The 25,612-nt window shown below is 32.4% G+C and overlaps 3 protein-coding genes across 6 annotated transcripts; 1 reads left to right on the top strand and 2 right to left on the bottom strand.

Annotated features, from left to right (window-relative positions):
• The first annotated feature begins 225 nt into the window (after positions 1-225).
• Positions 226-1,964, top strand: LOC108339438 (F-box/FBD/LRR-repeat protein At1g13570). The gene is made up of 3 exons (XM_017576566.1): positions 226-1,143; positions 1,224-1,361; positions 1,653-1,964. Exons 1-3 carry the CDS (start codon positions 226-228, stop codon positions 1,962-1,964), a joined length of 1,368 nt encoding a protein of 455 aa, XP_017432055.1.
• A 1,816-nt stretch (positions 1,965-3,780) lies between these two features.
• On the bottom strand, positions 3,781-5,998 carry LOC108338827 (F-box/kelch-repeat protein At5g60570). The gene is made up of 2 exons (XM_017575864.1): positions 5,797-5,998; positions 3,781-5,581 (listed from the first exon to the last, which is right to left on the bottom strand). Exon 2 carries the CDS (start codon positions 5,261-5,263, stop codon positions 4,070-4,072), a length of 1,194 nt encoding a protein of 397 aa, XP_017431353.1. The 5' UTR covers positions 5,264-5,581; positions 5,797-5,998; the 3' UTR covers positions 3,781-4,069.
• Positions 5,999-18,007: 12,009 nt separating this feature from the next.
• Positions 18,008-23,362, bottom strand: LOC108340775 (serine/threonine-protein kinase GRIK1). Of its 4 annotated transcripts, XM_017578348.2 has the most exons (14): positions 23,344-23,362; positions 22,985-23,105; positions 22,620-22,805; positions 22,136-22,517; positions 21,523-21,597; positions 21,397-21,441; positions 21,154-21,228; positions 20,683-20,770; positions 20,428-20,552; positions 20,114-20,209; positions 18,997-19,063; positions 18,792-18,907; positions 18,497-18,575; positions 18,008-18,413 (listed from the first exon to the last, which is right to left on the bottom strand). In XM_017578348.2, the coding sequence occupies exons 4-14, from the start codon at positions 22,463-22,465 to the stop codon at positions 18,271-18,273; spliced, it is 1,239 nt and encodes a 412-aa protein (XP_017433837.1). In that variant the 5' UTR covers positions 22,466-22,517; positions 22,620-22,805; positions 22,985-23,105; positions 23,344-23,362; the 3' UTR covers positions 18,008-18,270. The 4 variants fall into 4 exon arrangements, with proteins under 4 accessions (XP_017433837.1, XP_052734276.1, XP_017433838.1 ...); XM_052878316.1 differs by lacking the exon at positions 23,344-23,362 and having other exon boundaries at positions 22,985-23,332; XM_017578349.2 differs by lacking the exon at positions 23,344-23,362 and having other exon boundaries at positions 22,935-23,332.
• Positions 23,363-25,612: the final 2,250 nt, after the last annotated feature.

Genomic DNA, 25,612 nt, shown 5'->3' on the forward strand with positions numbered 1-25,612 from the left:
GTTTATAGGATATAGAAAATAGATATAAAACAAAAACAAGTATTTAATAAGTATATATAAAATAAAAATATATGTTTTAAAATAAATCTGTATTTGAAAACGAATTAATTGCATGTTTATCCTGAACTATTAACAATCACTATAGTTTCATTATAGAAATCTCATACTAGTTGTTTATGACAAGTTTCTTATAATAAGATAGTTTGACTTTTGTCAAGGGAGAAAATGGCTCAGGGGAAGATAATTGCACAAGAAGTAAGGAAAATGGTGACATGGAACAGAATTGAGAAGAGGGACATCATAAGTACCATGCCAAATGAGATCCTTGCAAATGTTCTGTCTCGGTTGACATTGAAAGAAGCTGCTAGAACTAGCGTGTTGTCAACTACATGGAGATATCAATGGACCTATTTCTCTGGGGACTTGGACTTTGATAATTCTCTCAGGACTCTTCTCTTGCGCCATGAGCCTGTTGGACTTTTGACCAAGTGCAAAGTTTTTATTCGTGAGTGGGAGAGCTTCATGAGCCGTTTGCAACATGTGATGAAATCGCTGAAATGCCACTCCATGCATGGACTCAGAATCTGCATGGATTTGGGCAACCCTTGGAAGGTGACTGAGTGGATGAAGTTTGCTGCAGAGAAGAATGTTGAAACCTTGGACCTGGACTTTTCATACAATTTCATGGAACCATTCATTGAAATAAGTGAGAACATTCGAAATGTGTTGTCAAAGAGTTTTGAAATGAGGGCACTGAGAGTCCTGCGTTTGGCTTCTGTGGACGTGAGTGCTGAGATCATTGAGAGTTTTCTAGCATCTTGTCCAGTGCTTGAAACATTATGTGTCAGAGGATCAAAAACCGTTGAGAGCTTGAAAGTTAAGGGTCAAGGACTGAGGTTGAAGCATTTGGAATTGGTTGAATGCCATATTTTGCATCTTGATATCTGTGCTGAAAATCTCATGACATTTACGTACACTGGAGATTATGGAAATTTTAACTTTGAAAATGTTCCAAACCTTGTGGAAGCCTCCTTTGGAGGAAAATGTTGTAATTACCTGCTATCGAACATGCAAGATGTTGAACTTTATGCAGTACTTTCGCAGGTTCAAGTTCTGAAATTGGAACTGTTTATACTTTATGGGGTCAGTGATTATAGCATTTTTACTTTCTTTCCTTTGATGAGTCATTTTCTTTTATGTTTCATGACATGATCCACTTTCAGGGAGTTCTTGAAAATCTTCCTGTGTTAAGTAATGTGAAGAACCTGGAACTACGAATTCGTCACAGGTGTGGAGGGGAACTTAGTCGTACTGTTTCATTACTGAGTGCATTCCCTTCAATAGCTGTGCTTAAGATTAAGGTAAAGAGTGACAAAATATCTCTCAATAAGTACCATTTATTTATGTGCTGTTGTCCATGTCACAAAATTACAACTCACACAGACACATTCTGAGGTTTGAATTAAAAACGCAGCATTTTCACAACCTTAACTAAACAATTCCAAATTTAAATCAAAGAGCGTATATTAAACAAACATGCAAGATCTACAACATGTTCATCCAACATGTTATTGTAGCATCTATGTGAATGCTGATCTCAGATGTTGATGTCAATCACAGTTAAATATGTGTTTGTTTCTGTGATTTGGCAGTTCATGAGGACCACTATCTGGGAATTGGATGAGGGGTGGAAGGCCAATCTGAAGCATGAGTATCCAAACCTGAGGGAGCTGGAAGTGTCTGGGTACAGAAGAGACTCCTGTCAAATTGAGTTGCTGATCAGCATATTTAAAAAGGCACCAAATCTCAACAGGATTGTTGTGGATCCCTTGGCTTCAATGCATGTGCAAAGATCACCTGATGTCAAGGCCAGCATTAGAGAAACGCAACGTGATATGACCATATGGTATGTTGATGCTCTCAAACCTTATGTGTCTCCTTCAACTCAGTTGATTGTCCTCTAATACCAAAAGAGGTTACCAATGGAATGGAGGAGGCTTCTTTGGAGGTTTATGGTGCTATGTCAGTTCAAAATTTTCTGCAGACTGTTTTCTTGCTGCTCTTGTCAAGCATTTTGCATGAACTAAGAGTGGTACTTTTCGGGCTTTCTAACTCTTGAGACTCTTCAAACTCAACTTGATAGAATAATTTGACTCCATTCCATGTTTGTTCTTCTACATTTTAAAATATCTGCAGGAGCTGATATTTCCTTCTTTCTGAGCATGATTTGAACTTCGACTAGTTTTGGTTGCCGTGCATCATATAGATATGTTACATGGTTAACAATTTTATTTTTATTGAAATCCCCTCCTCTGTGCTGCCAGAGTTGTACCAGACACAATTTTTTTGGGGAGTTAAACTGTTAATGAAGCCTAGTTTTCAACTAACAACATGCTTTTTAAGAACTGAAGTAATGGTGATTTTATCCGATGGAAAATATTGGTTGAGTCTATGATACGCATGTGACTTTCTTTTGGAAAAAATCTCCAACTTGAAAAGAAACAAACAACAAAAGAAATGGCCACTAAGCAGTAGCAGTGGTTCTACTCCATCAAGCAAAAAAGAATATATTTTGAACATGCTATTGTGAATTTCCTGAATTTGGATTCTTTGAATTCTTCTTCTGATATGCTTTTAAAATATACTTATGGACACTGATTTTGATGTTTCAAAATATATTAAAAAAGATTTTAATATACCAACATCATTCAGTGTATTTTTAATGTTTAATAGAGCAACACTAAAAAAAACCCAGCAGAAAATCTAGACTCTGAATTTTCTTCAGGCGTTTTCTTTGAAACTACGTGACGTTTTACATTGTGTTTAGATGAAAAGGCAAAAGGAAATGAATCAGAATTTCAAGCCGTTTTAAAAACATACAGCAGGTTAAAGAACCATGTAAATACAAGAATTAAGCATTTAAAACAGTTAAGTTAAACTTGTGAAAAAAAATATTTATTCTCCTTCAGAATTGTTTTTCATTTGAAGTCCTAGAAAATTGAAAGATTGTTATCCAATCCCCTTTCACCTAATTGGTAGATAGAAATATAATTCTAGTTTCTAAGGAATATAAGCACCGACATGTAGTACAAAAGGATTCCAAAATCACTTGTTGGGAACACACACCAATGTATTCCCAACAACATGGCTAACATAATTAGCTAAGGTCAAGGTAGTAAAAATAGGAAAAGGATGAGCACAAAACAGGTACACATCAAACCGATAATCACGCACTGTGATCCCAAATAGTGAATATAATATAATTATGAGATATTTATAAAAACTTTTCCCTTTTATGAGGGAACAAGAGGGTATATTTTTTACAGCTCGGCCCAAGCATGAGTGAACTATAAATTATTATAACTCAATGAATAGTGGCCATTGCACTGAACCTTCTGCCATGAATTTTAATTTAGTTAATCAAGGTAATAAAGGATGGTCCCAGTCTCCCACTTAAACCTGCTTATTAATGAGGAGAATCATTTCTAGTTCAAGTTGTATAACTAAACAGATAAAGGAAGATGAAAACAGTGCCTCAATGAAGGAAATACAGCTGGAACTGTCGACAATGCGTAAAATGAAATCATAGAACTGAGGGGACCTCATTTTCTTTTGGCGGCTATCTAATATTATTGACCTAATATGAGATGCAGTCTTCATCAGAAAAATCAGTTCCACAACCCATGGAAGCTTAGTTTCAGACTCTAGAGTACCTCCTTCAAACACTGTTCCACTGAGCATACACACAGGACATAAATTTGGAGAGATATAACAATACACTAAAGCAAAGAATGAGCATTGAAGTATTAAAAAATAAAACTATGATTTATTGGTTTACATAGTTGGATAAGAAAAGGATACCAGAACATATCTGTGTAAGCCTACTAAGTAATGTTGAAAGCAAATAAAAATTGTGGATCATGAAAGGGAGAAACGCATCCAAATTTTAAGATGTCAAAAGTAGAAACCCCAATTCTCAGACAATTAGCTTAGTAAATGAGATGAATGAACTAGGAAGCACCCCTCAAAGCTAAGTCAGATTGTAGATACCAGCAAATCTTGTGTCGAGTCAATCAAGAAGCATCTCACCAGACCATCCCATAACAGCACAATTGTAAACAAACACCCCAACATGCTCCTTAACACCAAGTACTTGCCAATCTATGGTTCCACTCCTGACCCCTGTCCTAGGACACCATGAATTCAGTACAACAGCTTCACCTTCTGGACCCCTTTGCCCACCCACAACCAGAAGCTTCTCTGCACAAGCCTTGAAAGCCAGGCCCCATCCATTTGAAGAATCGGCCCGAACTGGAAGTCTTCCCAATTCACTCCAACTGTTATTTTCCTTGTCATATTTCTTCACCATGTTGGTAAGATGCTCAACTGCGTATAACTCATTATCCACAACTGCCACAAGTGGAGGAGCCTGAGCAGCCCCATTAACATATGGATACATACCCTCTATTTTCCGCCAGTTTCTTGTCTTCAGATCATACTCCTCCCCACAAGTCAATGAAACAGTAGGACTTGACATGCCACCGATCACATAGAACTTGTCATCCATGAAAAAACCAGAGCACAATCTACGTGGTGTGTGCATGTTCGGCAACAGTTCCCATGTACCTGAAGAAGAGTCATACAACTCAGCAGATTCAAGAACATTTCCATATTTATCACTTCCACCAGCAACAATAGCAATTGAACCAAGACTGCCAGATGCGAACAAGCACCGAGGACGGTTCATCTCCTGACACTTCACCCAACCACGGCAAATCAAGCTGAACTTCCAAATGGCAAAATCCATCAATTCCCGACCAAACACCAACAATTCACTCCCCACAGCCAAGGACTCCTTGTCTGCATGATTAAAACACTCATCACAAGGTATTTTAGGTAATGTTATCCATCTATTTCTCTTGGGGTCAAATGCCTCCCACCCTCTTGGATCACAAACCAAATAAACCAAATGCTCTAGCTCCACAATCCCCAACTTCTTCCTCAACCCGGATAGATATCCACTCTTAATCAACATGTTGTACCTTTTATTTATACACGCTAGTGAAGCATAATCAGATCTACTAACCCAAGCAAGACAGTTTAGCGCAACATCATCAAAAAGACCAGGGAGAAGCGAATCATTTGGTCCAATTCTAGGAAAACCATCATTACCTCCTACCCTTGTATCCAATTCCACAAAGCTATTATTCCCTTTCTCTTCATCCTCCTTCAAGGAACAAGCCAAACGTATTTTCTTTATCATGTCAACAAACCTTCAGCAGCTAACCCCTACAAAAATCTTCACAGCCCCTTCATATGCAACCCACAGCCACAAAGTACATGCTACCAAACTCCATCTCTGTATTCTTTCCATCAAATCTATGAATTTCAATTAAAATCTGTAACCATCTTATAATCATCCCTTTACAGGTCTTAAACCCATTTGGTACATTAACTGGAATACCATAACCTCAGATAAAAGAGAGAAAACAGTAAATAGAGTTGTGGCAACAAAGATTTGAGATTCTCGCAATACCAGAAAATCAGGTTATCTGTTTTCCGACTTCAGAGACAGAATCATCTGCAAATTCATATGAACAAATATAAAATGGAACAAACTTGCATGCAGAGACAAAACACAAACTCCCAGAAAAAAAAAATCAAATTTTGAGATAAAGGGTGTGCTCTGATCCAATTCAAGCAGGTACCATTTGGATCCAAAATAAAAAGGAAGGAAAAAGAAATGGATGAATTTCTAGAGTGGGGAATGAGAGAGAGAGCATAAAGTGGGTGTACCTGCAAGTGGGGGGAAGGACCGGATCTCGGGTACGCCGCATGATTCGACGGAATTCACGCGCCGTCAAACATATTTTGCCGGAAACCGGCGACAGGAAGAAAGGGTGAAAGATGTGTTTAGATAACTTACAAGTTGGGACAGAAACAGTACTTGCTCCTAACACTAACCATATAATAATATGCCACCCTGTTACCAATAAAATCTCCTCAATTGCTGCTTGCTTTGCTGCATTTATCGATAAATTATTCTTACATTTTCATTTTCTTTTTTAGTTTTGTTAATATTTGTCAATTTAATAGTTTTAAACTTGTATCTACCTCTTGGCTGTTTTCATTGTTAGTAAATATATATTATATTAAAATACATTTAAATATATACTATATTAAAATATATTTAATAAAAATAATAATATTTTTAAATTTATAATTAAATTTTGAATATAATTAACATGAAAAAATTTATAAGTATATTTTATAATGTTTTTTATATATTAATCTAATTAACGTATGAGTAAATTAGTCAAATATCTATTGGAAAATCTGTTTAATATTTTTTATTATATTTATTTAATTAAGTCATTTAATATTTTTTTATATTTTTAATTAATATATAGATAAAATAGTTTAATGGATGTTGTTAATTTTTTTTAATTTTTTTATTTTCTATATAAACAAAATGATTTAATATAAATTATTAAATTCGTCTCATTTTTTTACTTTTATATTGTATTTATGGACTTTATCTAATATATGTTTTATACTTATTTAGTTTTTTTTTCTGTCTTACTAAAATTAAAATTATAAGTTGTTACATATAAAATTAAAAATAGTAACAAATAAATTAAAATAATATAAAAACAAAAATTATAATATTAAGAAATCCAATAAAATATCCTCAATGCTTTGCTGCATTTATCTATAAATTATTCTTATTTTTCTTTTTCAGATTTGTTAATTTTTGTCAATTTAATATAACATGTAACTATATTTTGTAAAAATTCATAAAAAAATAAAGATAGTCCAAAAATTAGTTGGACCTGAATTACCATATAGCAATAAAAACTTTCCTATATTTCAGTGTAAGTTGTATGTTCTCTTCTGTTGGGTTGGAGTCAGTTTATTCAGATGTTGTGTTGTGTTTTGGTGTGCAGGAATATTTTTTCTAAGGTTAATTTTGACTTACTGATAGAATCAAAATAATATATTTATTAAATATCAGGTATAAACACAGAGAATTATTTCAAGATATCAATTTAGTTTTGGAGTTATTTAACATTTATTTAAATATAAATCACTAGTTTGAAGCAGGTGATATGTGTGTAGTAAAAGAGTGTTTCTATGATAATAATAATAAACTTTTTTGAAAAAAATATATAATTGAAATGCACACAAATGTTCATAGGCATCATGAATAAAAATGGGTAGAAGAATTTTGTATTTTTACTATAATAAAATATATATTTATTTTTAGTATAAAAAGTTTAATTTTATTATTTTTATTTAAACTTTATTAATAATGATTGAGATAATTGAATTTTTATTTAAAAAAATTATACCTGTTTATCAAAGAACAAATTTATATTAATATGTAATTAATCATAAAGTAATTAATAAGGATTTTAAATTTATAAATAAAAAATAAAGATATCAATGTCAATTTTCTTTTAATAAAGTGTGATAATTACTGAGAGATACATTTAATCATCTCAACAATTAACTAAATTTAAATTAAATTAACAAACTTAAAAGTTTTTTACTATAAATATACTCTCTCTTTTTCTTTTATTCTAAACTTACTATTTACCAAATAAAATTAAGAAAATTGAATCATATTTTCATCAAATAAATTTCGTAAATACATTAATATTAGTTAACATGATAAAAGTCTCAACTATTTAGTAATTGTGTAGTTTATTCATAATGTTGTTTTAATATTCTAAATGTGATAAATAATTTTTAAGAAAGATTTATAGGTTGATTTTACTTAGTTATTTTGAATTTTGAAAGTTACATTAATTAAAAGCTTTAGAATAAAACTTAAACAAATTTAAATAAAGAAAAACCCTAATATTAAATTATTTAAAATATTTTTTTGTACAATCTTTTTAACATTATTGTTGCATTAACCATTCTCTCTGCCCATAAAATTAAACTATCTCTATTTTTCTCTCTCTAAACAATGAGATCAATTATTATTGATTAACATGTATTAACTATGTCCCATATAATTAGAGTAATATAATAGACATTTATATGATGGAACATGACATCGCATCAATTAAATTCAACTACTAAGAAGATTTAACATTTTCTTAAGTGAAATAAACAGGGTAAATTTACTGATATGGAATAGTCTATAATACATAACTTGTAACTTATATGATGAGGAATTGTTGGTATTATTTGTTAAATAATTATTGATTTATTATGAGTTAAAGAAAGAGTAATTTAAAAAAAAATGTAAATATTAAAGAAGTTAAGCAATAATAAAAGACTAAATGAAAAGATATCACCATTTTCTTTAAATTCTTACTTTTTTTTTTCAAATATTGAATATTCTTTTATGCTTTTTTAAATATAGATTTATAAATATAATGGTGGATAGTGGTAGTAAAATGGATTAACCTCTTATTTGTCTTTTGTATGCCAAAAATAGGTTGGGTCGAGTTGGTCTTTATGTTTAAGAATAGATTGAATTTTATAACTTGACCTATCGAGCTATCGGGCTAAAATAGACTCATGTCAGACTATCAGGCGTGTTGTCAGGTTGATGTCGGGCAACTAGGTTGTATTTGAATAATTTATCACTTATTTGAATATAACATTACTAATCTCGGACTATTGGGCTTGATTTGAGTATTATCGGGGAGAGACCGAATTCCTTATACACTAGCGCAACGAAAGGATATTTGCCTCGGTTGTTTTAGCTTTATAACAGCGGTTGCAGAATCAAGATATATTCAGACGAGGTAAAAAATTGAGACTTTTGACCTCTGTTCAAAAACCGAGGCAAAAAGGTTATGATTTTGTCTCAATTTAAAAAACCCGAAGGTGTAAAGTAAAAAGAAAAAATGGGTTTATTGTCTCGGTTGGATCAAGAACCAAGACAACAGACTATTTTTTACCTCGATTTTTACCAGAACCACTGTCTAAAATATGATTTTGTTTTTTTAAAAAAAATTGATTGTTTTTGTAACCATTTCAAATCACATAAACTATATTACATTATCCCAGAAACACAGAAACAAACATATAAATAAACTTGCACACAAAACACTATCCAAAGATGTGTACGTAGTTTTCTTTCTGTCTGAAAACAAGTTTATTCAAAGTGTAAAATATATATAAATACTTAGCAGAAACTTAAACCTTTGTTCACTAATAAGTTTAAATGAACTCGTACATTAATCTCAGCTTCTACGTAGAGTTATAATAATATATAGAACATTACATTACATATTATAAACACTGAAATAATGAAAGAGTTTCTGAAAAATATAATGTATGTTTTTGGTTCAATGTCTTGTCCCTTAGTTCCTCTCTCGTCCATGTCAAATGCTTATCTGCACTTATTCCAACACACCAAGATAAGCCACTCTGTGACATGTAGTTATTGTCTGCAACCATTTTACTTCCAAAAACAAAAGTTCATTTTATATACATACATATATATATATATATACATATATACATACATATATATTATCTACGTAACACATATGTCACTTTCTCGTTCATTCTCGTCCATCACTAACAATAACTTCATGCAAGTAAACACACCCTTTTAACACTTTTGTCCGCTTGAACGAAATAACTACTCATGAAATGACGGATTTACGATTTTATTTGAATTAAGAAGGAACGATGCACAATGATTTGTGGGATGCACTGTTTTTTCCATGATAGCATAAGATTTAAGGGTAATTACTGAAGGTGACTGTTATCATCGAAATATAGTGGAGCCTGAAGTTACAGTGTCAAGAACTGGATGTTCATGATGAAGACGGAGGTTTATGATGAGAATGGAGGTAAGATGAAGGAATTTAGTGAAAAGGTAACCGATTTCAAAATGAGGTGGAATTGATTCTATCAAATGTTCTATAAAAACTAGTAACCAGTTATGTGCTTGGAGTAACTAATTCCACATGCAGAAGTAACCGATGTCACGTCTCCTTAATCGATTTTATGACAATTTTATTTTATTTTATTTTTTATTTTATTTTAATATTTTATTTTTTAAATACAATTTTATTTTAATTTAATTAATTTTAATTTTTTTATTACTTATATTTTTTTATCAATAAATATATATTATTAATAAATATTATTTTATATTACTTTTACAATTAAAAATATTTTATTAATTTTCTAAAAGAAATTTCAAAACTTTAATTTTAAATTCACTTTCAATTATTTTCAAATCACTTAAAAAAAAACCAACACAACACTGATCATTTCTTGAAGTAATACTGTAAAAACCTGAAAAATGTGTTATAAAGCAGATAGGTGTATTAAATGAGATAGATTATTTTACTTTAAAACAATCTTATAATATAAATTGAATTTTATAAACACTTCTTATTATTCTAAGAACACTTCATCTCTCTAGAACTCTATTTCTCAGAGTTCTCTGACTTTTCTCTAAAATTTCTCTCTGCTGAGTTATCTATTCGACAATCAGGAGGTGCCTAGGCGATCCTGGCGTTGAGGGCTTTGTTTTGGATCGATCAATTTCGTGTTCTTCAGCTGGTAAGTGATTTCCGCTGTTATCTGTTCTTCACTGGATTGTGAGCATGCAATGATTCTGTATTGCATGTGGTTAACAGTTATTCTTTCCATTTTCTAGCTCAAATTAGTTTCTAAGTGTTGTTCTCTATTACCAATTGATGAGTTGTAGGTTTCTGTTGAGTTTCGTTGCAGTGCAAGGTACGGTTGGAGCGTTTCTGTGTTTTGGGTTGTTTATCTCTGAGGTAAGGGAAGCTAGGTTGTGTTTCAGTTATTTGTTTGTACTGTTTGTGATAAATTATGTGTTACAGTACTGTTTGGTTGAAATTTCAGCTTGTAAGTGTATGTTCTTGAAATGTTAAATTGTGAAAACTGTGGAATGATGATTATGAAATGAATTGGATGTTGTGTGCTGCTGTAATTGGATATATTCAAGTGTGAAATCTATTATTGTGGTGATTAAGTAAAATGTGAGGTGAATTGAGCTTGTTTAGTGTAATTTAGAGGAAGTGAGGTAGTGAATTTGAGTATTAGGGGTCAAGTGCTGTTTTGGTCTGTTGGAGTAGCTTAGATAAGTCATATGTGACTGGTTTTAGTCATCAAAATGGTCAAAAGCAAGTTCAAAGTGGTAAAATTGGTTCTGGGTCTCTAAGTTGATGAAATTGAGGTTTTAGAGTGGGATTTGGTGCATAAACACTTTAGATTGAGGTTAGGAAGGTCTAGAATCATTTAGTCAAGTTTAATTAAGTATATACAACGATTTAGGAGTGTTAAAAGTTGGCAAAGTTGAGTGGAATTGGTAATGAGGGGTTGAGTTGCATAATTTTGTAGAATTTCGTTCTGCAGATTATGCAGACTCGTTGTGCGAATGGATTCGCATAGCGAGTCACCTTGGCGAGGTGCTCTCTGCCAAGGCACTCGCATACCGAATGGGTGCGTTGTGCGAGTGAAGTGAGAGGGTTGCTCTCTGTTTGTCAATCCGCATAGCGAATCAAATCGTTATGCGACTGGTTGGGGTCTGAAACCATTATTCATTTTATTCGAACAACGAGTGGGTCTCGCTCTGCGAGTGATTTGGAAGTCTGAGTCTGTGTCTGAGGTTCTCGCATAGCGAATTGGGACGCTATGAGAGGGGTTGGGGTCTGATACATTTCACAGTTTATTCGCATAGCAAGTTTAGTCGTTATGCGAGGGGCTAAGAGTAGTTGGTCTCTGTCTAAGGTTTTCGCAAGGCGAGTTTGGTCGCTGTGCGAGAAGCTTATGGTTTCGCTATGCGAAGGTGTGCGCTATGCGAGGGGTTCAGTCTTAGTTCAATTTCTCTGGTGAGCTTATGTTGTTTTAAATGAAACATTGAGTGTTGTATGAAGTAAGTTGAAGTTGTATCATGTATTATCAGTGGTTATTGATGTATGTTGTATTTCAAAAGTATAAAGTTCAAGTATGGTTAATGGACGTAATTCCATGATCCTCAAGGAGAGGAGACATGGTGGTGCCCTATGTTGTGATTCAAAGTGAAATCTCTAGTTGAGATTCATGTAAGTTTAGAATGAATGCAGGAGCTTAGTATTGGGGGTTATCCTGAAACTCCAATGGTCTTTCATTCTCAAGTAGAAAGGATTGATCCATGTCGTGAGGAGTAGCAGGAGGTCCTAGTCTTGGGTGCTTCCAGTATGGCCCAAGGTGAGTGATAACGAACTAACCTCGTGAGTGTGGTAGGGTGAAACCCATTGGCAATGGCTTTGCAAAGCAGTAGAAGCCACCACGAGTGCACAACCCGTCATAGCTTGGCAATCATTCTAAGTTCGGACAGTCAAAGTCAGTATGGTGTTATGTGTGAAGAGTTTAAGTGATGTGAATAAATAATATGGTTGTATGAAGTTAAATAAATTGATGTATGATTAATCTTTGTTTAAACTAGCTTACCCTGTTGTATGCTTGTATTTTGTATGTTCTGTTGTTCTTCTTCTGCGATGACCATCATTTGGATGTGAGCAGCGGAAGAAGATGTCTCTCTGGAGCAAGCATTGGATGGAGGTGATGCTGCTGAGTAGCTGATTTAGTTCAGTAGAACTTTGTGTATAGTTTTGAATAGTCTTCAGTCTGTATATAAAGTTTTAGATTTATAGTTGTTTTTGGATGACTTAAAGATATCACTTTATACTTTAGACACTTTATACTTTAGATGGATAACTATACTATTTTATCATGCACGTAGCTTCTCTTTAATATAATTTATACTATATATATATTTTGGTATGTTACAAATACAACCAAAACGTTACCTCTCGCTTCTTTCTCGTCGACACTATATACCTGAAAATAAACAGAGGCCTAATGATCAATGTAAACTAAGCTAGGATGCAGTTTTTGTTTGCTGTGGGAAGTTGTGAATAACTGAGGATTAAACTGCTTCTGATTTTCACTTTGACTATGTCTGGATTACAGTCAAAGCAAAAGTAATGTCAGTGCCACTTTCAATGACAAAGATGTTTGCTTTCTAAAATAGTATTTTTAGAAATAATACAAAAAAAAAAGTTGTTTTTATAAGAACTTGTAATTAAGTAGTCAAAATTCATATTATCCGAGAGAAAAGGTAATCACAGTTACAAGATAAATTGAAGTATCAAACATATATGCACATCCGAGTCTAATCTGTGTTTATCAGTAATACTTTTTGAATTGTTTGTAGAAGAAAGAGTTAAGTAGTAAAAAGTTGGTGTTAATTTAGAGTGGCTCTTGGATCAATGGATTCACATGGTAGTAACTAATATCAGTGGCATTGCACTGAATGAAAGGAAAGGTTTTATCTTTATTGAGTATGTGATGTGATTGAATAGAAGAATAATTTATGAAGATTTTTTCTTTCTTTTGTAGCAGGGTAGTGTCTCTCATTCTGTGTCAGAAAATGGAGATTGGTTTTTATGCAGATTTGAGAGAGGGTTGCTGACACAGGCTGTTTAGGGCACACCATCCATTCATCACAGTAATCTCCTGCTAGATTAGTCAGTGAGTGACTGTATCATGTGGTCCCTTCAAGCTCTACTTTTGACCTACCGCACCCATCCCATCACACCTATATGTTTATAAATTCCACACATTTGAAAACTTTTTCATTTATCAAAGTTTTTTTATTGGTTTAATTATTTTATTTGTCTTTATTTTTAGTATATAAATTAGTTCTAAAAAAAATTTCAATTTACTTCAGGATAAAATTTATCTCAATCGAACCTATTATGTTAAATATGAACAAACATAATAAAAGAGTATGATAATTTAACATTGTCTAAAGATATTAATTCAAAAACTTTAGAGAGTGACATGAAATTAGGGTTTATAATTGGAAAAAAACTTAATATTAATAGATTTAAGGTTTACAACTGCAGGCACACCTATTCTGAACAGAAAAATTCAAAAAAAAAATAAAAAAGAAGGAAAAAATGATTCTCAATAAGGCCGAACAAAAAACAGGGAAAAGTGGGAGTCTCTTTCGCCACTGTTTCTTGGCCACCAACTTTCTGAAAAGAAATCAGAAACCCAATAACATATGTTCCAAAAACCCCAAATTTGAGATAAAAACACGAGAACAACAAGCTCCAAAATCCCTAATCGAAACCCTTGCTGCGAAGTCGTTGAGAAGAGAAACCCTTGTATTGGGGAGATGTCGCTTCATGACCACTACGTCGCGAAGAGGTTGTGCCTGCACTACCTGAACGCGCTTCCCCTCCCTGCGAAAACAACCAAACCGAAAGGGGAAAATGAACCCCTCCTAACCACCATTCATGCACGACGAAGAACCCACACGAATTGACGATATTGTAGCACTGTCATCTTCTTCATGCAACTAGAATCATGAGTTTTCCACACCATAAATCGTAAGTCCAGAGCCTCGCTACCACCAAGCCCCAAACATAGAAATCTTTCTCCCTCAATTTGGGTTTTCAGTTAAGAGAAAGAAAATTAAAGTTTGAGGATCAAATTAGGGTTTCTCATATTCAATTGTAACGACAGGGGATTTATTTTAGAAGTAAGTAATTAACAAAAGAAATCCTAACTCTTAATTTATTTTTAATTGTAATTAAAAGAAAAATCTCAATCCTAATTTGTTTATAATTCTAATTAGGGCATCCACTTATAAACTCTCTCTTTGTCATCACAATACATTTAAACATTTGTAAACTTTAAAAAACTATTTTTGCCACCTTAGCATACTCTTTTGACATATCACAAAACCAGATTATTTACTTGTTTACAATTCTATCTGCTGCTCGATCTGTAATAGAAAATTTGATCTGTTACTCGTTTTGCTACCGATCATATACTTGTTTAAAATATAAAAACCCACAAATATCCAAATACATGCATATAGTTAAAAAATATAATTTATCCATTTTTAAAATAAAATATAAAAACATTACAAAAAAATATAAAATATAATGTAAGTTAAATAAAATATAAATTCACTTTTATTTTTAATTAAATTTAAACTGATAAAGTGTAAAATAAATTCTAATTTTAATTTTATTAAATTTAAATAAAATAGATTTGAATTTTAATTAAATTTAATCTAATAAAATATAAATTAATTTTTAATTTTAATTTTTTACCGGTAATGCATACTCGTGGATATAGAAAGTATAACTATAAACAAATATTAAATTATCTGTTACTTGTTACTCGTAAATACCTACAGTGAATTTTAGTTGTAAATAATCACAAGAACAAATATTTTTGGCATCTCTAGTATTGTTCAAGCAAAATACCAATGGCTTACTTGTGAAAAAGTAGAGAAACTGATTAAGTAAGAAAAGTTCAATGAAGCTATGTTGGGTTGGAAGGTGGTGATTTTATGTGGTGTTGTATGCTTTTATATATGCTTAATGATATATTTATGGTATGATGTGTAAAAGGTACAATTATTTTATATCTTATTAAAGTAATATGATTAATTATGAGATGTATGACATGGCATATGCATGATATGTATATTGTTGATGGTCAATCTTGGATGAATTAGATCAACTTATATACATGTATACATGGAATGAACCTAGTTGAGTGACATTGGATGAATATTTTGCTCTTTACTACCACAATTTAACATATTATACCAAAAACTAACATATTATTGATAATTATAATTAATTAATAATAGTAAAAATCTATCGATAAATTACTAACACACAAAAATTCAGTGGTAAAACTCATCGACAAATATATACATCCATTGATAAATATTAATAACCACAAATTCGTCAATAAATACTTGTTAATAATATTTGTCGATAAAATGTCTAATTGAATCTTCTTCCTATTCCTCTGTTTTCTTATTTCATCATCTTTTTCCTCCTCATTGTCCACCGACCACCACCACTACCACTACAAATCATTTACATCTTTTGGGCTTCATTCTCTTCTTATTTATCTTTCTATATCTTCGTTGTTGAGCCTTCACATTATCAACAAACCTATGCTTTTCTTAAGCCACTATTTTCACTCCCAACCACCTCCAAAGTAAATGTCATCAACAATCATCCACATAACCCCAATCACCTCCTACTCCTCATCTTTCTCCTCTCTTCTCCACTTCTTTTTATTTATCTCTCATTAATATAAAAAAATAATTCACTCAATTAGGTGAAAAATTTATTGTCCAAGTCCACAAACATTTTCAACAACTCTAACAATGATAATTGTTACGATAAATTACCAATAAAAATATTTATCGATAATAATAATTATAATTTACCAACATATCAACAAATTTTATTCTTAAATTCTTTAATAATAGAAATATTCACCAATAATTTAAAACGTAACATATATTAAAAAGATATATTGATAAACTACAATTTATTGATAAACGTGTGATCGTTGATAATATTTCATTAGTAATTAACAAAATCCTTGTAGTTTTTGGTGAGTGTTTTGTGCTTCTTGGGATGAATTCATGTCTTGAATGGTGGTGATAAATATAAAATTCATGTTGATAGAAATATTTTGGCTTCAGTGATGATCTAATCATGTAAGCTAGATTGTAGGAGGTAAGAAAATAAAAAGACTTGTTACATTTGACTTGGTAACATATGTTTTTTGTCACATTAATATTGAACACAGAAGTCAACTAAGGTTTAGAGGATTCACAATATATTAAGTACTAAGCTATAGTGAGACTTGTTTATTATGGTTTAAAGTTTTCGAAAAGATATCTTGTATTTAGTTATGACATAAGATATGACTAAGTATGAGTTTATTACTATTTTTATACATGATGATGATATATGAACATGATAACGATGATGTTTATAATTTATTTATATTACCTTCGCATGTTTTACTTGTACACTAACTACAATAATCATCCAAACAGACTCTGTTATAAGTAGTGATGGAATAAAAAGACTTTCAATTGATCAAATATGTATATTAACATATGTGATCTAAATATTATTTTGGAAATACATAAATACATACATATATTATAGATAACTTAGTATCTTTCTCCTTTAAACTCACTTGGAACATCTAATGTAACAAAACAAAATGGACAACATCTAAGGATAAGGAGAAATAAGGTTGGAACAAATATATATTTCAGTAAAACTAATTTCAAAATATTTGACCTCAGAAATATATTTAAAATAATCAATTTATACTTGTAAAATATTAGTGTTTGTTTAAAAATGAAAAATGTTTTTATTTGAATAAACTATAGTTTATCCTAAAAAGTTTACCCTTTAATTGAGCAAGAATAAAATCCATATTCCCAGTTTGTTTTCTACAAACATGCATGAAAAAAGATGGTGAAGCTGAAGAAAAGGAAACTCATTATATTCTGGGAAAATTTCCATCATAATACCAAAATAGTCTTTTGCCTTTGAATTTAAAACCAAACTTTACTTCAGAAACAATTTTCTGTCTTTTCCTCTTACAGTACGACTTTCTAGCATGCACAGGCTGGGGCCAGACAAAAAAAATTGATTGATTACATAAAATATAATTTATGGTAGTTATTGTATGAAATTGGTTGAGTGCGTCCTACATACATGAGATACCTCCAATAAGAGAGAGCATGAAGCAAAATACAAGTATAAAAAAACAATGCTCCAGCAAACTGATTATGATATAAAACCAAAATGTATCCCTAGTTTGTCTGTTTCTGAGGTATAAAGATGAGGCACATGCAGAGGAGGGAAAAGTCTAAATAATAATAACAACGAGGGCAACAAATGCTTCTTTGGGTTGGTGCTTTTCACCCTTTATCATTAAAAGCACATAGAATAAGAACATGATACCTGCTTTATTCCACGTGACATCAGAATCAGAATTTATAAAGTTGTTCTAGCTCATTGCGGTTCTTGATAGTATGTTGTCAGAACAGGTATTTTACTCTGCATCTTTGAAGCACAAAATTTACTTAAACTTTAGAGACCGTGGAAATTGTTAGGGTAGTCATTTTCCTCAATTGGTAGCTATTATGCAAAAAAAATGGACCTAAAAAGCCTTGTGCTTGTTGATGGTCAATGTATACAAAGATAAACATAAGTTTCTACTTCTGAACATCAAATTCTTTCACCAAAAAATAAGTAAACATTTTTTATCCTCTGCTACTTATCATGCCTAGATGAGCCACATTTTCTTAAAGTTTGAGATTCCTTCAAGACTGCCTCTCTAAAATCATAAAATACCACGAGTCTAAGGGAAAAAAAATCAGGGTTTTCAACTGTACATAAATGCAAGCTAAAATTAATTTTAGTTGGTCTTGCTCTCATCATGGTTTTCAATCCCTAAGCTCTTCCTTTTGCACCAACAAAGGTACTCGGGAATTGGCCCATCATCTCCGATAATCCAACTATCTTCCGCAACATCACCCAAAGTCATCCTTAGTCTTGGATCTGCAGATTTCAAATGTACCTTAATCATTAACAAGGCAAATATAATCATGCGATATGACATAAATACAGAACGTTATGCATACCTTTCGAAAGTAAACCTTCTATCAAGTTCTTCAATGGCGGATTCAAATTATTGGGGAGTACCAAAGGATTATTTACTATCTGGATTAAAAAAAAACACAGCATGTTAAGTTTGTAATATAGGCGCTGATAAAAAAAAATTGTGACATAGGCACCAGTCAACGTGAATGTCATGTATCAGGTGAAAAAGTTGTGATATGCGAACTTGCGAAAAGGGACAATTTTCTTGTGATTATAATAAAAATAAAAACTTGCATCTTTCTTGCTTTGTCATATATATGTCTGTGTAATTCTTACTTTGTCGTATGTATCTTGAAGTGTGTCTCCAAGAAAAGGGTATTCACCCAATATCATACAGTATAAAGTAACTCCTACTGCCCAGGTGTCGGCAGCTTTACCACCATAGGTCAGACCTACAAACATAACCAGACACAACAGCAGTGAGAGCCTGTACTTCAACTAATATCAAAAGAACCTTGCAGGCTTGAAAAGTAAAAGCAACCTAATATACACTCTGGTGCAGTGAAAACAGGAGTGCCAGGTGATCGACGAAGCTCATCCTTATTATCCTGCAATATTAACCGATAAATTTTGTTGTAAAAAAAGTAACGAAGAATAGAATGAACTAGGATAAGATGTGAATGATCCAATTAAGAACAGATTTAGAGTTTTGTCTTATATACTAAATGTTTTCTCCTTTGTATTTTCCTTAGTCATAGAAGATTAGCTGGTTTTTGCCGGACCAACTCTGCCTCTGTATAGTAGCATTAGTCTGTTTGAATTAGGGGGAAAAGCATTGCTTTTTATCTATATATGCTCATCATTAGTGGGATATGGCAACAGACTGGGGTGATGCAGCCTCCAACCACAACGGGGGCATGGTTGCTTCACTTTTCCATGTGATGGGGAGTTAGAAAAGCATGGCCACCAAAATCACTTTTGGTATTCTACACCGAAAATTTTCAGAGCCACCGTCACACAATGCGATAAGAGTTTGTATTATACACTGGAAAATACCCTTTTTTACCCTGTGCTTTATTTAATTTGTTATATGCTTTTGATGGATATTTTTGTGATTCCCTTATTTAAAACACAAAAGAGCAGAGGGTGTTTGTTTCACGTCATTTTCTTTCATTTCTGCGGATGTGAAGATTAGAATAAACATTCTCATGATTGCACAACTCTTTGATCTCTCTTTCTATCTCTGTCTTTTCTGTTCTGTTATTCTTCTAACTTTACCTCTTTCCCACCTAAATTCTACATCATTATCTAAACTCAGTAGGTCAGAATCAATTATATGATTGATGATCAACTAATCACCTTAGGGGAAATCAAGAGTTCCCATGCTTTGACACACTAGCAAGCTTCTTTATTACAATTTGTGATAAACTTGTTTAATTAAGTCATTACTTTATATCAACTATTGATGAGTACATAACTTTCATCCTTTGCTGTAATCACATTTAAAGTTTCACACATTTGCAATCCTATTTCAGTTTCCCCTAAAAGAAAAGTTTCACATGTTGCAGTTGAAGAAAGAATAATGCCCTGTAAACTCAACAGCTTTGATGTTTATTTTAAGTAATCAAATTTGCATTTGGAGACCGGAATAGCATTACCTCAACAGCCTGGCTGACACTGAAATCCCCTATCTTCACAGTACCATGACGAGTAATCAACAGATTATCCGGTTTAATATCCCCATGTACTATGTTCTGCTTTTCCAGAAAAAAAAAATCATTAAATTGATCAAACTACTTTAAACATATTTGAAAATAAGGATATGAGCATCTAAGATAAATGGTGTCATTTTATAATTTCTTTTCGTTGTGTAACATGAAAACCATCATATATTGCTATATGAAAAAACTGTTAGAGAGAGAGAGAGACTTAATTAGTTTGAAGCACACAATGATAGATAGAGAAATATTACATGAGCATGAAGATATGTTAATCCAGAAACAATATCACGCAAGTATCTCCTAGCAGTCTCTTCACCTAAGCCACATGCGGGACCTGTACCCTCACAGACCCATTTGCCTTCTACGTATTCAAGTACTGTATGAGAAAAATCAGCAGTCAAGCATATGACTTCAATTGTATTATTTATCTTCATTTCAACTCAAATACACATAATTTTTAGTAAATCACTAAACAAGAAAACCAGGAAGAAACTAGTCCTCAGTACCCATATAGAAGTGATCCGACTCTGGGTCATCAATCACCTCAATGAGATTGACTATATTAGGATGTTCCACCATTTTCATAATGAGAACCTGGAAAAAGAAAAATAATATTGGCCTTTTAACATACTATAGGGACATCAACAGCTAAAGCAGATAGATTTAGAAAACATAGTTTATCATAAATACCAAACCAAAAGCATAATAAGCTGAAAACATGCAACGGAATTTTCCAGAAAATGGGATGTACAAATTTTGCCAAAGAAAGAATGTGGGTACTTTCTAAAAGTAAATAAATTGCAAGTACAGTCTAAAGAGAACCACAAATAAAAGCAGATGGCCCATGAGGTGAAACCATATAGAGGCATACATGAGGGAATTATATAATGTATTTACCAAAATTGAACATATTCATGTTTTAAACATATTTCTAGTTCAGAGTTTAGACTGAAAACCAAAGATACTAAGAAATATACCTCTCGTAGTACGTCAGTCATGGCTGTTTCTGAGGGTGCAACTCGAAGTTTCAGTAAATGAGATTTATGGAAGGCCTTCAATTGAAAAGATTTCAAGCTCAACAAACGACAAAAACACCACTATCTTAATAATTATTGGAACATTCAATACATGTTAAAGCCCAGTGTAAAAAAACTGTCCGTATGGTCATGTTTCCCACAGTAATGAATAATCTGTCTACCAACACCAAAATTTTTCCTTACCTTGATTGCATAATGCTTTCCATCCACAGAGCTACGATAAAGAGCCTGTAATGCATGTAAGAAAGAGGCTTAGGAAAATTGTCTTCATTGAGACTGGAAAAGTAATCAAGTACCATGAATACTAACCACTTTTCCGTAGCTACCAGAACCAATCTTATACTCACGAATATACTCATTTATCATCTTGTTCCCATTTTCATCCTGAAAATAAAAGTTCAATATGACTTCCAAGTTCTGAGAGAAAATATATTCACAACAACAGAGAAAATATATTCGTCAATACTAGTAATCTTCAAATAGCCATTATAAGTGTGAGAGATGTAAATTTCTTTGCAAGGTTAATAAACCAAGAACTTATGGCAGGTGACGAAGCAGATAACACAATAACTTTAAAAAAAAATAATAACCCAAGACATTTCAAATATTCAGCCACAACTTCATGTCTAACACTGAAAATGTTGTATGTATAATATAAAAAATTACACTCTTTGACATGTGGCATTCCATTAAAAATCTATAATAGTTCATTTTCCATTTAAATTAAATAAATATAATAAATTTAGATTGCAGCTCATAATATAAACACACCACATCATAAAAGAGAGGAAGTAACTGGAAACCATAAACCACATAAAACAGTGAAATTTTCATTCAAATATAATCAAGATCAACCAGCACAAAAAAAGGTCAAATCACCATTGGAGCAAAATCTATAATGCAACACCCACACAACAATTACCTCCATACGAACAACTTTGTGAGTATCTTTAACAGGAAACTGCCTACAAACCATGTCATTCTCTACTCTCAGGTTCAAAATTTCTTCTGATTTCTTGGGCCGAGTTTCTTCCTCGGCATCATCCCCACTAGTGTTATTAACCTCATCGTTATACAAATGGTCGCCCTCTTCATCTTCAATGTCGTCATCAACATCCAACAGAGGCTCCTGGTAGAGATTATTGTTAATGGCAGGCTTAGAGCTTTGTCTTTGACGGTTAGGTGTCCTGATGAACCCAAAACAACTACAGCACCCCATCACACAGGCAAAAGAAAGAGTCTTTTCGAACATGTGGAGCTTGGACCCAAAAGATGATTGATTATAAGCCTAAAAGTTTTAAAATCTACAACAGCAACAAAACAGTTAAGTTCACTATGCCAACAACAATAACGCATGACATCTTCAAAATCAATAATTTTATCAAAGAAACACTAGAAGTTCTTACCCGAATTAAGAGGGAAGAAAGGAGGACTTCAAGGTTCAAGCCCAACTCAACGTTGTTGTTCCAATGGGTGCCATTCAGCTAGGTGGAGAATACGAGTAGCGATATAAAACCCACAACTACGATTCACATCCAACAACATTATGTTGATAACTCCAGCTTAGAACAATCGTAGGAGATTTCGTTGACCTTTGGCGTGAAAAAGGAACAGGTGTAATTTTAACAAAAGAAAAAAACAAAAATAAATCGCAATCATCGCTAAAAATAGGCAAATGGGTCATGATTGGAGAAAATAAAATTGATAAATTTACTAAGAACCTTGGGTAATGCCGAAAACGACAGATGCATCCCAATGTTCATAAAGTTACCTCCTTTTGATGCTCGAGAATGACAAAGTGCGATAGCCCTGACCGTCACCCAAGCTACAGAGCAGACCTAGATTTCTAGCGCGAATCGAGGGTCTTTCGGAGACCCATAAACCCTAAGTCCCTAAAATCAATAGGGAAAAACGAAAAAGTGAAGGGAATCGTAATTCAGAATAGTAATTGAAAACCCCAATTGTAAGAAATTAATTCAATAAAAAAGGGAAAAGGTTAAAGATTAGTGATGAAGAGGGAGAGAGTGAAGTGGAACTGAGAAGGATGAGAAGTGTAACTAGCGATTTGGAGTGAACAGAAAAAGAAACAAAAAAGGAATATTTTGGAACCGCCTCCGAGGAAGAAAATACCTATATTGTCTTTATCATTTTAAACTGAATAATCTAGTCATGGTCGATTTAGGTCTTTCATGGTACTTTGAAGTACTTATTCTAAAACTAAATTCATTTGTTTTCTTAAATTGACTAATTGTTGATGTGAATTTATTTATTTGATCATATTTTGATTTTGTCTTTTAAAACCACTAATAAATATATTTTTTTTTATATTTTAGAAAGGAGTTGTGAGGTTTTCTGAAAATTTAGAATTAAAATTATTAGTAGTTTAAATATATTGACGACAAGTAAAAGTTATCATGAAACAGCTACTTGAATAATTTTAGTAAATAGCGCTTTTATTTGAATCTTTTAGTAAATAATTGGAATAATTTTACAATACGTGGGGAAAAAAAGTGGAAAATGGGCAAGGTGTGCAAGTGTATATAGATTATTTTAATTAAGAATAAATATATTTTCAATCATAAATTTTGATTCTTTCATGTTTAAATTATGATATATTTTTGAACAAAAATAAATTAATATTTTTATTTTACTCCAATTGCATTAAATTTTTTTGTGCAAACATAATTCAAGTTAATGTTAAGATATTTACATACATATTTTAACTTAAATATTAATATGGAATATCGTTTAACAAATAAAAAAAATTAATGTTATTGAATTAAAAAAATATATTCTTTCAATTTTAAAATTTAATGATTAAAATATATAAAAGTTTGAGGCAAAATAAATTTTAATTCTTTTCCAGTTTAAAAATTAAAAATATATTTAAGTATTTCATTTAGTTATATTCACATTTTTTTATTGCATTAAATTATATAAAATTTCAATTTTATGAGTATTTAATGAAATAATAATAATTTTTACCATAAGGGGGAGCCCAATCATAGCCGGGAACAACATGCCAATCTCTGGGTTTACCATCCCAAGCACCGACGGAATCCACATTAATTGCGACTTCTTCGGGAGCATCGTTGTCCTCAAGAAGGTCGGAAGAATTCCCTGGATCCAAGGATGCAGCGGAGTCGACGGCCACAGCACCTTAACCAGCAGCGACACCCGAAGAGGAAGACGAAGTAGCAACCTTGTCATCGGCATACCCCTTGTCCTCTTCACCGACGAGATCAAAAGACATGATTACTTGAAGCAAGATTAAGACAAGATATGCACAGGGAAGTAAAGGAGGCGAGGAGAAAGGGTGAAAATTTAGGGCAAATTTAGGGCTTTATAGAGGGTAAAAAATGATTCGCCAAGCAAATCTAAAGCGTCAAATGAAAAAAGATCTGACGGTCTAGGCGATGTGACGGTTCATTTTTTACTTTTCCCGCCTAATTTTTTCAGTCATAACTCTACGACTTCACCCCTTCACTCCACTGTGAAAGTCAAGGACACGATTAAGGGTCTTGGTAGGAGACAATTTGGACTGATCGGAAACAACTTTAAAACCCTACGCAAAAATATTTTTGCTAGGGCTTGGGGGACTTATGTTACTACTGAGTAGGTTCGACCGATCGGCCATGCTAGAGCAATGGAGGTCAATCACTCCCGGTCGGCCAATAGAGTAATACTTGTGTGAACTCTATACAGCCGTTGCCTCGGAGACAACCTTTGAATGTCATTAAATGCATAATTAATGATGTAACAGTCACCGTGGAGCGGTTAAGGTTTGTATTGATTCTCATTAAGAGGTAAATTAATGGATTATATTGGAGTGTTTCCTGCAGGTCACCCCCATTTTGACGTTGAGAAAGGAAGATCCAGGCGGTAAGGCAGGAGCACGGAGGACCGATCGGCCAGGCCAACACTTGGAACAATGATGTAAAAATTGTTTAACGAATGTTTCTAATTTTTTCCAGGTCAATTACCAATTCCTTTGATGTCATTATGCTTGTGAAAATTAGATAAAATTACATAAGACAAAAATTATAAAATGAAAACTCATTATAAAATCATTTTTTGTAAGAAATGGTTTAAGAGCAAGTATTTCTGATTTTTTCCAAGTCAATTACCAATTCCTTTATGCTTGTGAAAATTGGATAAAATTAGATAAGACAAAAATTATAAAATGAAAACTCATTATAAAATCATTTTTTTGTAAGATTGTTTAACCGCCAATATTTCTGATTTTTTTCAGTTGGGAATAACTAGTATCTTTATCCGCACTTACGCTCGAATTCATTTATTTATTTTTATATTTATTTTTTGGTTAATAATATGTTTGACTTATATAATAAAGATATAATATAAAATAGAGTGGTGAAAATATTTAATGTAATAAAAT

The sequence above is a fragment of the Vigna angularis genome, chromosome 5 (assembly GCF_016808095.1).
Source record: "Vigna angularis cultivar LongXiaoDou No.4 chromosome 5, ASM1680809v1, whole genome shotgun sequence".
NCBI classification, from domain to species: Eukaryota; Viridiplantae; Streptophyta; class Magnoliopsida; order Fabales; family Fabaceae; genus Vigna; species Vigna angularis.